We start from the raw sequence: 12,049 nt of genomic DNA, 5'->3' as shown, positions 1-12,049 counted from the left end.
CTCCTCCCTCCAACAGACAAGGCTCCTAACTACCCAGAATGAGTCCACACATCTCCCGCGCCACCCCAGATAAGTCTCTGAATGTCCCCAAACAGGGGTGTCCGCCCCTGGCAACATAGCTACCAGGGGCAGACACACCGGCTGGGCCTCTTGACCCATCAACTCCTGCGCACTCAACCAAGCACACAGCCCTGGGGACAGGAGGCACCCACAGCACGCTCCTGGACCACAGGGGACATGGAGCTGACTGGTGCGAGCCAGTTTACCAAGCCAGCCCATCATTCTTGAGCCTCCTTTCTCACTGCCCAATACCCCTGATCGAACCCCTGCATCACTGGGGGGTACCAGCTGTCATGGCAAAAGCAGGGGACGTGAGTTAGAGACTATATCACCAGTGTCAGATGTCACAGGGAGGTTGTGGGCATTAGAGCTTCCTCAAAGCTACAAGAGGAAAGGAAGAGCTGCCCTGCCTGCTCTTGGGGCCGTCTAGACCCCAGCCACAGGGCTCAAAGACCACCAAGTCTCACTCAAATTAGTATGCCAACTATCATTCTAGGAGACAGTGAGGGGGAAAAGAACTTGTGATTTGGGTATCTTCCAGCATGAATATGTATACATACGCTCCCTGAAACTCAGCAGCTTTTGCTGCTCATTCAAGACCTCCTAAGACTCACAATGAATTTAAAATCCTGTATTAGACAATCATATGCCTCCATGACCAAATCTGCATAAGACTGTACTGTGAAATCTGCACTGTCATTGAGAACTACCTAGCAAGGACAAGGAGCCCTATACCACACCCCACTCCGACCTAAGCACAATGCCTCAACACTCTACACAGACAAAGATTCCCTGGGACCTACTGGCCGCCTCAGTGAGTGCAGTAGTCAGCGTCAGCTCCTAGTAGTCGGCGTCAGCTCTCAGGGAGCACACGATCAAGTGCGGGAGGCAGACAGGAAACCAACGGAATCACTGGAGCCCGAAGTAGTAAATGCAAAGATGGAGTCAGGCCTGGGGTCCCAAGAGCCCAGAGAAGGATTTCAAGTGAATATTGTAAACTACTTTACACTCCCCAAATATCTACATGTCCTTACTTAATTCATAGATGGGAAAAAATAAAGCTACAATTCCCATTTTGTTAGACGGGCATCATCAGTAAAGACATCCCTTTATTTCTTCAACTTCCCACCTGCATCTAAACAAGAGCATGACAAGGAATAAGGGATGAAAAATGACCGCGAGGGAGGGGTAAGTAGCTAACTGGAAGATAAAACACACTGGAGATCCCGGAAGCAGTCTAAGAAACAGGCCACCAGTCATACACTCACACAGTCATTTTAAAGAGAAAACAACCCAAACACAGAGAATAGGCCCGTGGCCAAAGGCTGGTCTTACAATCCATCTTCATGGAGAAGGAAGCTGCTCATGAAATCAAATGTGTGTGACTTTTGTGTATGTGTATGTATAGAAAAAACACTGGAAGAATAGACCGCCAAACGCAGTCATGTGTTCTCTTTCTATTGATCCACACAGAAAAGTGTCTGCAAGGATGTACACCCAATGGCATCATCAGAGATCAGGTCTGGGGCTGGGTTTGGGGTGATTTTTCCCCCTTCTTTATACTTCCCTATCTTCTGAATGTTTTATACTGTGTATGGGTAATACTCACAATTTTTTAAAATAATGCTATTTCCACCATGGAATATAAAAATGCCTTCACAAGCTGTCAACAGTGAATTCATAATAAGAGTATGTTTGTGGTGGGGATGGGGGTGCCAGTCAGAAAGAAGCTGACGAAGCCAAAAAGGGAAGTCCTGAGCTCCTTCAAGAGTCTGAACCACCGCACCCCGTCTCCCCACTGTGCTGTTGGCTGAAAGACTCCCCCTTCTGAGGAAGTGGTAACCATTAGCATACATCACACATTTGCCCTTCAGGGCTGAGAGTCAGGCGAGAAGACACTAATGCCCAATTTGCATCAGAGCAGACTAGTAAACTCCCCACTTAGTATACAAGTCACCCCATGAGTGAGTCCACCTTCCATGTCTGGAGGAGAAAAATTAAATACTGGAAATACAGTAGGTTTTGATCAAGTTTAGCCTTTAAAAATGCTCTCAATTAGTCACAATGAAAGCCAACCAAACTAAAATCTTCAAAATCTGAATATCCTTTAAATGCTTTCTAATCACCTGACCATTGCCTTCATTATCCCACTTTGCCCATAGGTGAAAAGTAACTTGAAAAGAGCATATTCAAAAGTTCCTCTGACTCCTCACTCCACCCCCAAATATTGACTTTGGTTGATTTTGAATGACCCTGAGTTCTCTGATGTGCCTATTTGAAAATAACGGGGCCTATCTGATAACAGATACAGAACCACAAATGGATTCCAAGCTCTAGGGGCTGATGCGATGCTGGACTTCCAAGCAGCAGTCTTATGAAAAGATCAGCGCGTGCTATGAGCTCCCAACTGTTGTGTGGAGCGCTGTCTGTCAGCAACCGGCTTTAGCCTGCATTATCCTGCTTTAGCCATGTGACAACCTTATGAGACCCATGTTGTCACCATTTTAAAGATGAGGACAGAGGATCAGAAAGAATAAAAGTGACCTGAGCAGGTACGCCCAACACATGATTGGCATGGCAGGGATTTAAATACGGGTCTTCTCACTCTGCACCCCACAGTATATCTTCCAAACCAGAACGTCGTGAGTTGAAACATGTATATACTCAATCAGAAGATGCTTTTAATTCAAAGTTCATGGGGACCTGCCCAAAATGTCAACTTACGTACTTACATCACAAAAAAAATTAGTGCAAGAGGCCAATAGTACTTTCAAGTAAACTCACTAGAGAAAACTTTGGAATCAGAATCTGTTGAAAAGACTGAAGGTTTCCTTGATTATATAAAAATTACAAGTGTCCTATTACAGAGGTGTCCACTCCATGTTATAAAATACGGAATTCATTGGGGGGAGAGTACCATCATGAAACTTCCAATTAGCTCCTGCCAGGAAACTAGGATGAGGGCGGGCCCCATGGCCTAGGGGTTAAGTTCGGTATGCTCTGCTTTGGTGGCCCGGGTTCACTTCCTGGGCACAGACCTACGCCACTCGTCGGTGGCCAAGTTTTGGTAGCAACCTGCATAGAAAGTAGAGGAAGACTGGCACAGATGTTAGCTCAGGGAAAATCTTCCTCAGGAAAGAAAAAAAGAAAGAAACTAGGCTGAGAAATGAGGGGGAGGAAGTATGTTTAGCAGCTCAGGCTCTTGTCCCAGTCCAGTCACTTACTGGCTTTGTGACTGAGCCCATCATTTAAGTTCAGTTAGTCTCAGTTTTCTAATTTGTAAAAGTGGAGATAACACTACCTACCCCACAGGACCACTGTGAAGAGTAATGCAATCACGAGTGAGGGTCAGTCACATAAAGGTATTAATTGTCATTACTTCTGTCAACAGGCCAGTCCTTTCCCATCCTCTGTGCTTACTGCAGTTCCCAGAACACCACTATTCCCTGTCCTAGGGGTTTCCTACTACCACCTACCTGGAAAAACAAGACACCCGCTCCCGCATGTCTGATACTGTCAAAGTCACACACAAGTCAATTCTCATGAGAACAGTTCCTCACAGGTCTCTCTGAACACTTCCTAATCAATGCAATTCTCTATACTGCTTTAATTTTGTATACTGCATTAAAAATAGGATGTTTAGTTTTGTTGTTTATATTTTCAGAGAAAGCTGATGTTCCAGTCTTCCTGGCATCCTCATTCCTAGCCTCGTATCCTCACAACTGTGCCTCAAATAACAAGCCTGCAGGACAAATCTACGTGAGATCGAAAAAAGGGGGACTCCCTGTTGTTTGGCAGTTTCTGTCCATCTAGAAGGAGAAATTGCCTCAAAGGGACCCCATCAGCCACGGAGGGAAGAACATGGCAGCCCCGACATCTGTGACGTGAGAGCAGGAAACCAGGAGATCAGAGTTCAAGTCTTGGCCCCACAACCCTCCTGGCTGGAGCTTTGTCGTGTGTAAACTAAAGGAGGCTGGACCACATGGCCTTTAGATTTCAAAGGTCAATCATTTTTTTTGGTCTGGGAATTAATTTAGGTATTAATGTCTTTAATCTGAGAATTAATTTAAGAATTAATCTGGCAATTAATTGGGAATCACTTTTGATTTTTGAAATTAAGAATATTAAAAACAAAAAGTACAGGGGCTGGCCCCGTGGCTGAGTGGTTAAGTTCACATGCTCCACTGCAGGCGGCCCAGTGTTTCGTTGGTTCCAATCCTGGGCGCGGACATGGCACTGCTCATCAAACCACGCTGAGGCAGCATCCCACATGCCACAACTAGAAGGACCCACAACGAAGAATATACAACTATGTACCGGGAGGCTTTGGGGAGAAAAAGGAAAAAAATAAAATCTTTAAAAGAAAAAAAAAAGGACAACACATTCACTAAAATAGCTAAAATTAAAAAAAGAATTAGCTACTGATATAACAGCATGGATGAAATTCAGAAGCACTATGTTAAGTGAAAGAAGTATGATGTGAAAGACTGTACAATTCTATTTATAGGACATTCTAGAAAAAGCAACACTATAAACAGAAAATGGATCAGCAGTCGCCAAGAGCTGAGGGTGGCAGGGGGACTGACCACAAGGCAGAGAGAACCCTTGGGGATGGCAGAATTGTGACTGTGGTGATGGTTACATGACTGTACACATTTGTCAGACTCAAACTTTACCCTTAAAAGATGTGAATTTTACCTTATGTAAGTTGTACCTCAATAAACCTAAATTTTGTAAAAAGGCAACCAATCAATATCCTACCATTTTTCTATAATAGAAAGAATATTTTAACCCCCCAAAAGCAAAGCAAAGTAAAATGTGAATAAAGAGCAGTTCTTTCTACTGAATCAAGGTGTCTTTGGGAACAATTCCCTCCTTGTTTCTTGCACTTCACTTCTGGACCAGGGAAAACCTCATCACGAATTGACTGAGACGGTCTGGGTTTCAGAACCCCTGGACCGGCCAGCTTGAAAGCCCTTTGCAGCTCCAGAGTTCTACGAATCCTGTTTTCCTGCAATTCTCACTAAGGTGAGTTTGAATGATAGTGCCACTCCATCTACCTAATATTTGTTCCAGGGAACACTTGATTTTAAATAACACGTTTTTAAAAGGCAAAGTGCAAGCAGCTGTAGGGAGAACATTCTCTACAATCTCCCAGGGAGGAATGTGCCCTGCTGAGAGAGAATGAGAAAGAACAGTGTCAAGAAGGCTTAGCATAATCACCAGGATGCTGATGAAGTGGCCATCCTACGGCTAACGGGATATCCAGTTTACAGCCACTTTAAGGCTAACTTCATTTTCACTACTAACTTCTGTCCAAGCAGCCGCGGACTTCACAACACTCCTGCTGAATAACAAGGCCTGTTTACATTTACAAATTATTATTCCCTGATTGTTCACAATCGCTATGCTATAAATGAATGGTGGGGGCAACCTCACCTCCAGTTCTCAAATAAGGAATCCTATAGGCCCTAACATCACAATTATGATTGATTTTGTTTCTAATACTAATGGATCAATCCATATTCTTGAAACTACCTAAAGAATGTACCAGGAATTCAAATTCTCCCTCAGAGAAGCTTCAAATTCTATTTCTTACTACCATTAGGATGTCTTTACCTTTCCTTGTGTCTAGGAATTCATCAAAAACACCAATGTACTGAAAGTTGGTTTCCTTCCTGAATTCTTACACCCAAAATACATTCCAGATGAATCAGTGATGTAAACATGATAATTAAACTACAAATTTACTGGAAGAAAATACTGAAGAATGTTTTCATAATTTGAGCAGAGAAGCCCTTTTCTAAAAATGATGCAAAGCCAAAAGCCAAAAATGAAAATATTCATAAATGTGACCACAAAAATTAAATATTTTACAAAGCAATAAATGTATTCAAAGTCAAAATACAAATGACCTACTAGAAGAAAGTATGTAGAGTACAAATGACAGGCAAAGGACAAATACACTTAATACACATACGGCTACTGCAAATCAAGAAGAAAAATGATGAACTCAATAGAAAAGTGGGTGAGAAATAAAAATTGGCAGTTCATGTGAAACAGTAGCCAACAGACATTGGAAAACATACTCAGCCCCAATCATGTTTTTAAAGTGGAAGTGAAAATAACGGGAGATCCATTTTTTATTTGTAAGACTATCAAAAACTGAATATTAATAAGAGCCATGGTTAGTGAGGGGGGAAAACACCCTTACACACAAAACCCGGTGGGAGTGCAAATTAGGGCAACTTTTTTAAAAGACAATTCAGCAACGTCTATGAAAATTTAGAAGATACAATCTCTGACCCGGCAATTCCACTATGTAAATTCATATATATACCTACAGAGAGGAAAAGATATATGTACAAAAATGTTTATGATAGCATTACATGTAACAACAACAGCGAAAACAACCTAAATGCCCATCAGCAGAGGATTTAAATAAGGTACTGACATCCAGTCCTTAGATCACCATCCAACCATCCTAAAATGAGTACAGTAGATCCATGTGTCTAAGAGGAAAAGACCTCCAAAATATATTCATAAATGGGAAAAAACAGGAAACAGTTTACATGATATAATCACACATGTGTAAAAACAGATGTAGATATATATACACATACACTAACACATGCCTATATTTATTAGACTGACATACAAGAACACTTAAGAGCAATTTCTCTAATGATCATTTACAGCAATAGTGGAGATACGTTATATCCTTTTTATTTTATCCTTCTGTTATGTTTTATAAAAAGTAAAATGATATGTATAAAAAAAATTTTTAACTGCCCTGCCTAGGTGTTTATAAAATACTGATGAAATGTCCAGAACTCCTACTATAAACTCATGGAAAATAAAGGAGACCAGAGGGAAAAAGCTTTACAAGTAGGGCCCTACCTACAGTTACCCTGATTCTGCTCAGGGCAAGTCAAGAGGGGAATTACTGTGAGTGAAACTGTGGTAAGCAAGTCAAGAACAGAGGATGTCTCTAGAAAGGAAGAAAAAAGAACAAAATCATAGTGAAGAAATCATTTCAGATCATATCTGGAGGCAGAACAAGGAGGTAAAACTAAGCAAGACATTTCCCACGGCCGCAAGCAAGACAGCAGGCAGGTTACAGCAAACGGAGTCATCAGAAGTTTCAATTGTGGGTCTTTCTATAAGATGCAGAGAATACGAAAAAAGACCACAATTAGATATAGCAGCTAAATCTGAACTGATGATATAAAAGGGGTAGTCCTTTGAATATTGATTTTAACAAATATTTATTGCCCTGAATAAATTCATTTTGCAATTATTTCCTATATTTTAATGATAGGAAATCCTCCGAATAGTCCATGAAAATGCCCACCTCCTGTCTCCCGCACGTCTCACCCAAGATCTCACACGGATCCTGGGGAGAAGATAATTCACACTCAGAGGCCAAATTACCCGAGAACATTTTTACACACTTAGAATGCAGAAGCTCCTTGCAGAGTACTTCATCAATTTGGGGTCTAGGTTTTATTTAAGGATCAGTGACGACAACTACTCTTTGTGAACAGTAAATCTGACTACTCTGCCTCCACAATGAAATCATCCACTCAATGCCTCTCAACAGACCAATTCACAGCTGCCTGGATTGACAACATGGAAAGCAACAGAAGTGTCTTTCCAGAATCAGTTCCAATGAAGTGTCTGTGTGCATGTCTCTTCATTCTACCTACAAGCGAATCTCACTATTCTTCTCTTGGCTTTAAATTTAAATGCAGCAGGACAAGTATGAATTCTATTATGGAGGATAACTTAAAATATAACATGAAACACAGCTTCCCCCAAGAAACGTAACCATCCAAGCACCGGGCATGCCTCCCTCCTTCCCAGGGTTACTCACCTTAGAATTCGTTTCCATGTGGTATTTGGCACAAGCTCGAAGCTGAGTCACCCAAAACTGTTTCTCTTTTGCATCGGCAGCTAAAATAGAGAAAGAAATGCTTGCAAAATTGTTCCAAAACACATCCAACCTATTTCTACACCCACCTAAGGGAGTGGGGGGCCAGGGCACAAGGGGGAGAAAAAGACGGGAAAAACAAATGCAGATGACAATATTCTCACACAGTCTGTACTTACACCAAAACACAAACTACACTAAATCTCATCAGAAAACTCCCTCTGAAAGCACAGTCATGATGTATTCTGAAATGTCTGTTATAAGAACAATTTTGCCATTTTGTGTGTGTGTGTGTGAGGAAGACTGGCCCGGAGCCAACATCTGTTGCCAATCTTCCTCTTTTTGCTTGAGGAAGATTGGCCCTGAGCTAACATCGGTGCCCATCTTCCTCTATTTTATGAGGGACGCTGCCACAGCATGGCTTAACAAGTGGTGCTAGGTCCACACCCAGAATCCAAACCTGCAAACCCCAGGCCGCCCAAGCAGAGGGCGCAAACTTAACTACTACGCCACCAGGCTGGCCCAGCAATTTTGCCATTTTTTTTTAACCTCCTCTGAAAAAGTAATTTTTTCTTCTTTAAAAAGGCAGCAGGGAAGGGTAAACATGATTATTTTTAAATGCCTCCACTGTGTGTGACTAATATGAGGATCAAAGCATAGTTTTCCAGGGCCCTTTGTTATGTATCAGAGCTGTACCATGGAGCTGTTAGCATTTACAAAGTAAGTGTTCAGGTGAATTACCATTTTAACATGTGTCTTCAAGAATTCACATTATGATCAGACAGAACAAGATACCAAATGCTGCCTTAGAGATCCTCAAATTCCGCCACAAAGAGGCATTAAAGTACAAGCCAACTGCACAGTCATAATCTTCCATCTACACCCCCATCCCTCAAATACATAAAAGTACTTTCTTAAAAAAAAAATCATATATATGCAATAGGTTCCAATAAAATCTAAATCAATTTAACTGCAAAAATTTTTAAATATAAGATTAACTGTGTAAATGTTGACCATGCAGAAAACAATGATTCCCCTAGAAATTGTTTTTAAAAATGGGCCTAAGTGTCATTTCTCAATAAAACCCAACTTCAGCTTGAACTTTCAGGTGAAGGAACCCAGAGCTGTAGACCAGTCTAAGATCCGGTGAGCTCAGCTTTCAAAGTCAAAGGATTTTGCAGAGACTGGAGCCTTTTTCCTTAGGAAACGTGAAGAATTGCCAGGTTGTGGCAGTATGATCCAGAGGCTGAGCCCCAAAAACATTCCCCAAAGCTGTGCACCCAATGACGTCAAGATTCAACTCGACACGTAGGTGAGATGAGAAACGAGAAAAGCAACCCCCAGACCTCGTGGGATGGGCCAAGGAGCTGCCATAAATATGCAGAAGTTTATCCTGCCTTTTCTGTAGCTGATAAGTTTAAGCTAAACTTAGCCCTTGTCATTATTTCACATAAATAATGAATCTTTTATATTTGCTATTAAAACTACCCTTAAAAAAAAAAAAAAAAACCCTGGGGTTTCAGCATCCAGAAAATAACAACAACTCTAAGGCAAAATGAGATGGCTCAATTGTCAAATTAGTTGGATTTTCCTTTTGTATGGGTTTGTGTCATTTTATAAACCACAAGCAGGGGGTAAAGTGCCATTAAGTCTTTCACCTGCTACTGTTTCTGCTCTAACAATTTATTAAGCAATAAACAGTGCAGCGAAACCAAGGACCCTATAAATCTAGCCAGCTGCAGCACGCACTGCATGAATCTCAAAAGAACATGAATCTTACCACGTTTCTCAAAACTGGAAAACTTTCTTCTTCAATTATAGGCATTTTTATTTCATAGGCTTTTGAATTGTTTTATAGATTCTGAAATATGACTTGTATATAGATAATAAAGAAACATTAGCCTATTCCGCCTCTTGGTGGTAAAGCCTGGAGATAGAACAGCGAAGACCAGACAGCGAGGTGAGGAATCGAGGCCCCCGGGCTGGCTTTGCAGAGGCGATGTATTATGGTCAGTTCCCAGGGGTCAAGGAGAAATAACAAGGAGCCTTTTCCTTGTACACAGCCCTTACTTGGGCAAAGAAAAATGTCATTAAGAAGGCAGAATTATCAACCACCTCCCAATACTTAACACGTACTACCTTTCCTCAGACCCTAATAACACTGTGTGTGTGTGTGTGTGTGTGCGCGCGCACAGCCGTGCAAACATGTGGACTTGGATTTTTGTTTTTGTTGTTATTTTAAAAAACTGACAATTTTTCTGGCAATGCAACTGCAAAAGAATGCTGGAAGAATGATCTAGCAACCAAATTATACTGCTACAGTCAAATCCGGCGTTCCTGAAAGCCTGTGTGATGGACTTGCCGTGGGGGTGGCAGGACCTACAGTTATGGCCAAGTGCTGGACTCCCTCGAAAGTCATCCTCACTGATGAGGATGCTGGGCAGACATCAGTTTTCAAGAAGCAAAGAGAAGAGGAGAAAGCATACAAGAGGAAATTAACTCAACACCAGCTGGCTTGACCAGGCTCACTACAACGGATTAACATAAGTGAAGGGGCCCTTTACTAAGAGATGGTTCCAGAGAAACTGTAGGGCAAGGGCATGATGACCCTCGAAAGGCATGTTTTGTCCTACCAGCACAAAGGGCCTACAGGGCACTAGAGTGAAGATTCATACTATAAGGTCAAAGGAGATACACACTGAGCTAACATGAAAATCGGCAGAGGTCCTAGGGCTCAGCTGGGTTTGCAATCCTTCACCTCTCCTTTGTCCTTATTTCCTCAGTTAACTAGGGCAAATGTTTCCTCACATCAGGCCCTCTCCCCATCCCAGGGGTAAGAGAGGCAGCATCCGTCTGTCACTACAGAGCCCTCAAACACAGCAAACTGTTAAAGGTGATTTTCAAAAAAGATCAAAAACCAAGAGAGCCATCACCACGGTAATCATGAAGGTAGCCCACGCCGCCAGTTTGGAAAGTGAGCAGAACAACGTACCTCTCAGTTTGTACATCTCCCCGTTAGCGGAGTACACGACCAGCATGTGGGGAGCTTCGTCGCTCAGGGAGACTATGGCTCCGGATAAAGACAAGGCTCCTCGAGGCTTCTGGTGTTTGCTTTGCTCATTCACAAAATACTGCAGGATGCCAGCCTCAAAATCCAGCACAAAGTACCTGTGCAGAGAAACCACAGTGCATCATTTTTCACCCCAGCCCATTCCTCATAGCAAAGAAGGAAAGGAAGGTAATCCTTACATTGACATCAAGGCTCCAAACCCAGGAAGCTGGCAACCAGAAGACACTCCCAGGCGCCCCACCGAAGTCAGTCCCCAAATAGGGAGAGAGCACTTGATTCAGAAGTCAGAATGGAGCTGGTAACAGCCACTACGGGAAAGGGCCAGGTCCATTCAGGATTGGGTACGACACCCACCACTCCCCCTGGGGCCCATGGACACCAGAGTAAACCTCAGACTGGCAAAGATAGCAGATGCATTGCCACAGACTGCGATACCATGCTCCATATGACTTCAGAGAACAGCTGGAATTCACTACGCCCCGAAGAGCAGCTGTGTTACACCTTGTTGTACTCTCAGTCTATCACCTAGGAAATAGATAAGACAACTTCCCCTTCTCCACCAGGATGGAAATGTCTTCACCTGAGTCTCAAATTCTTCCTGTGGCCTAGAGGCTCAGCACAGCCCCTGCCAACTTTTCCACCTTGTCACTTTCTGTTCCACCCACACTCACCTTTCTTTTCCTCCCTCATCTTCACCAAGTTCTCTCTCACCACAGGACCTTTGCCCAAGCTGTTCCCCCATCTGGAGCAGTTACTCAAAGTCTACTCCACAAATTTTGATGGCCCACAAATTATACCAGTCCATGACAGCTTTTTGAAACTTTTCCTGCAATTTGGTTTTGCTTCAACATTCAACTGCCTGATCAGTGGCTGTGTCTCATTACACAGTCCAGATGTTGTGCAACACACACAGCACATAGCACACACAAGCTACATACTAGTCATGAATCAACCACAATGCAATTGAGGGGGGCAAGTCCTTCACG

At 42.7% G+C, this 12,049-nt stretch overlaps 1 protein-coding gene across 4 annotated transcripts in view; it reads right to left on the bottom strand.

The window, feature by feature from the left end:
- OSBPL10 (oxysterol binding protein like 10) overlaps positions 1 to 12,049 on the bottom strand; it is a 285,409-nt gene that overhangs the window by 183,277 nt on the left and 90,083 nt on the right. For all 4 annotated transcript variants that reach the window (XM_070575904.1, XM_070575905.1, XM_070575906.1 and 1 more), the window contains exons 2-3: positions 10,986 to 11,161; positions 7,937 to 8,016 (exon numbers count right to left, since the gene is read on the bottom strand). In XM_070575904.1, coding sequence (XP_070432005.1) covers positions 7,937 to 8,016; positions 10,986 to 11,161 — 256 coding nt within the window. The remainder of the gene's footprint in view (positions 1 to 7,936; positions 8,017 to 10,985; positions 11,162 to 12,049) is intronic.

Source organism: Equus przewalskii, chromosome 15, assembly GCF_037783145.1.
Source record: "Equus przewalskii isolate Varuska chromosome 15, EquPr2, whole genome shotgun sequence".
Lineage (NCBI taxonomy): Eukaryota > Metazoa > Chordata > Mammalia > Perissodactyla > Equidae > Equus > Equus przewalskii.
This window is presented reverse-complemented; position numbering and strand designations above follow the sequence as displayed.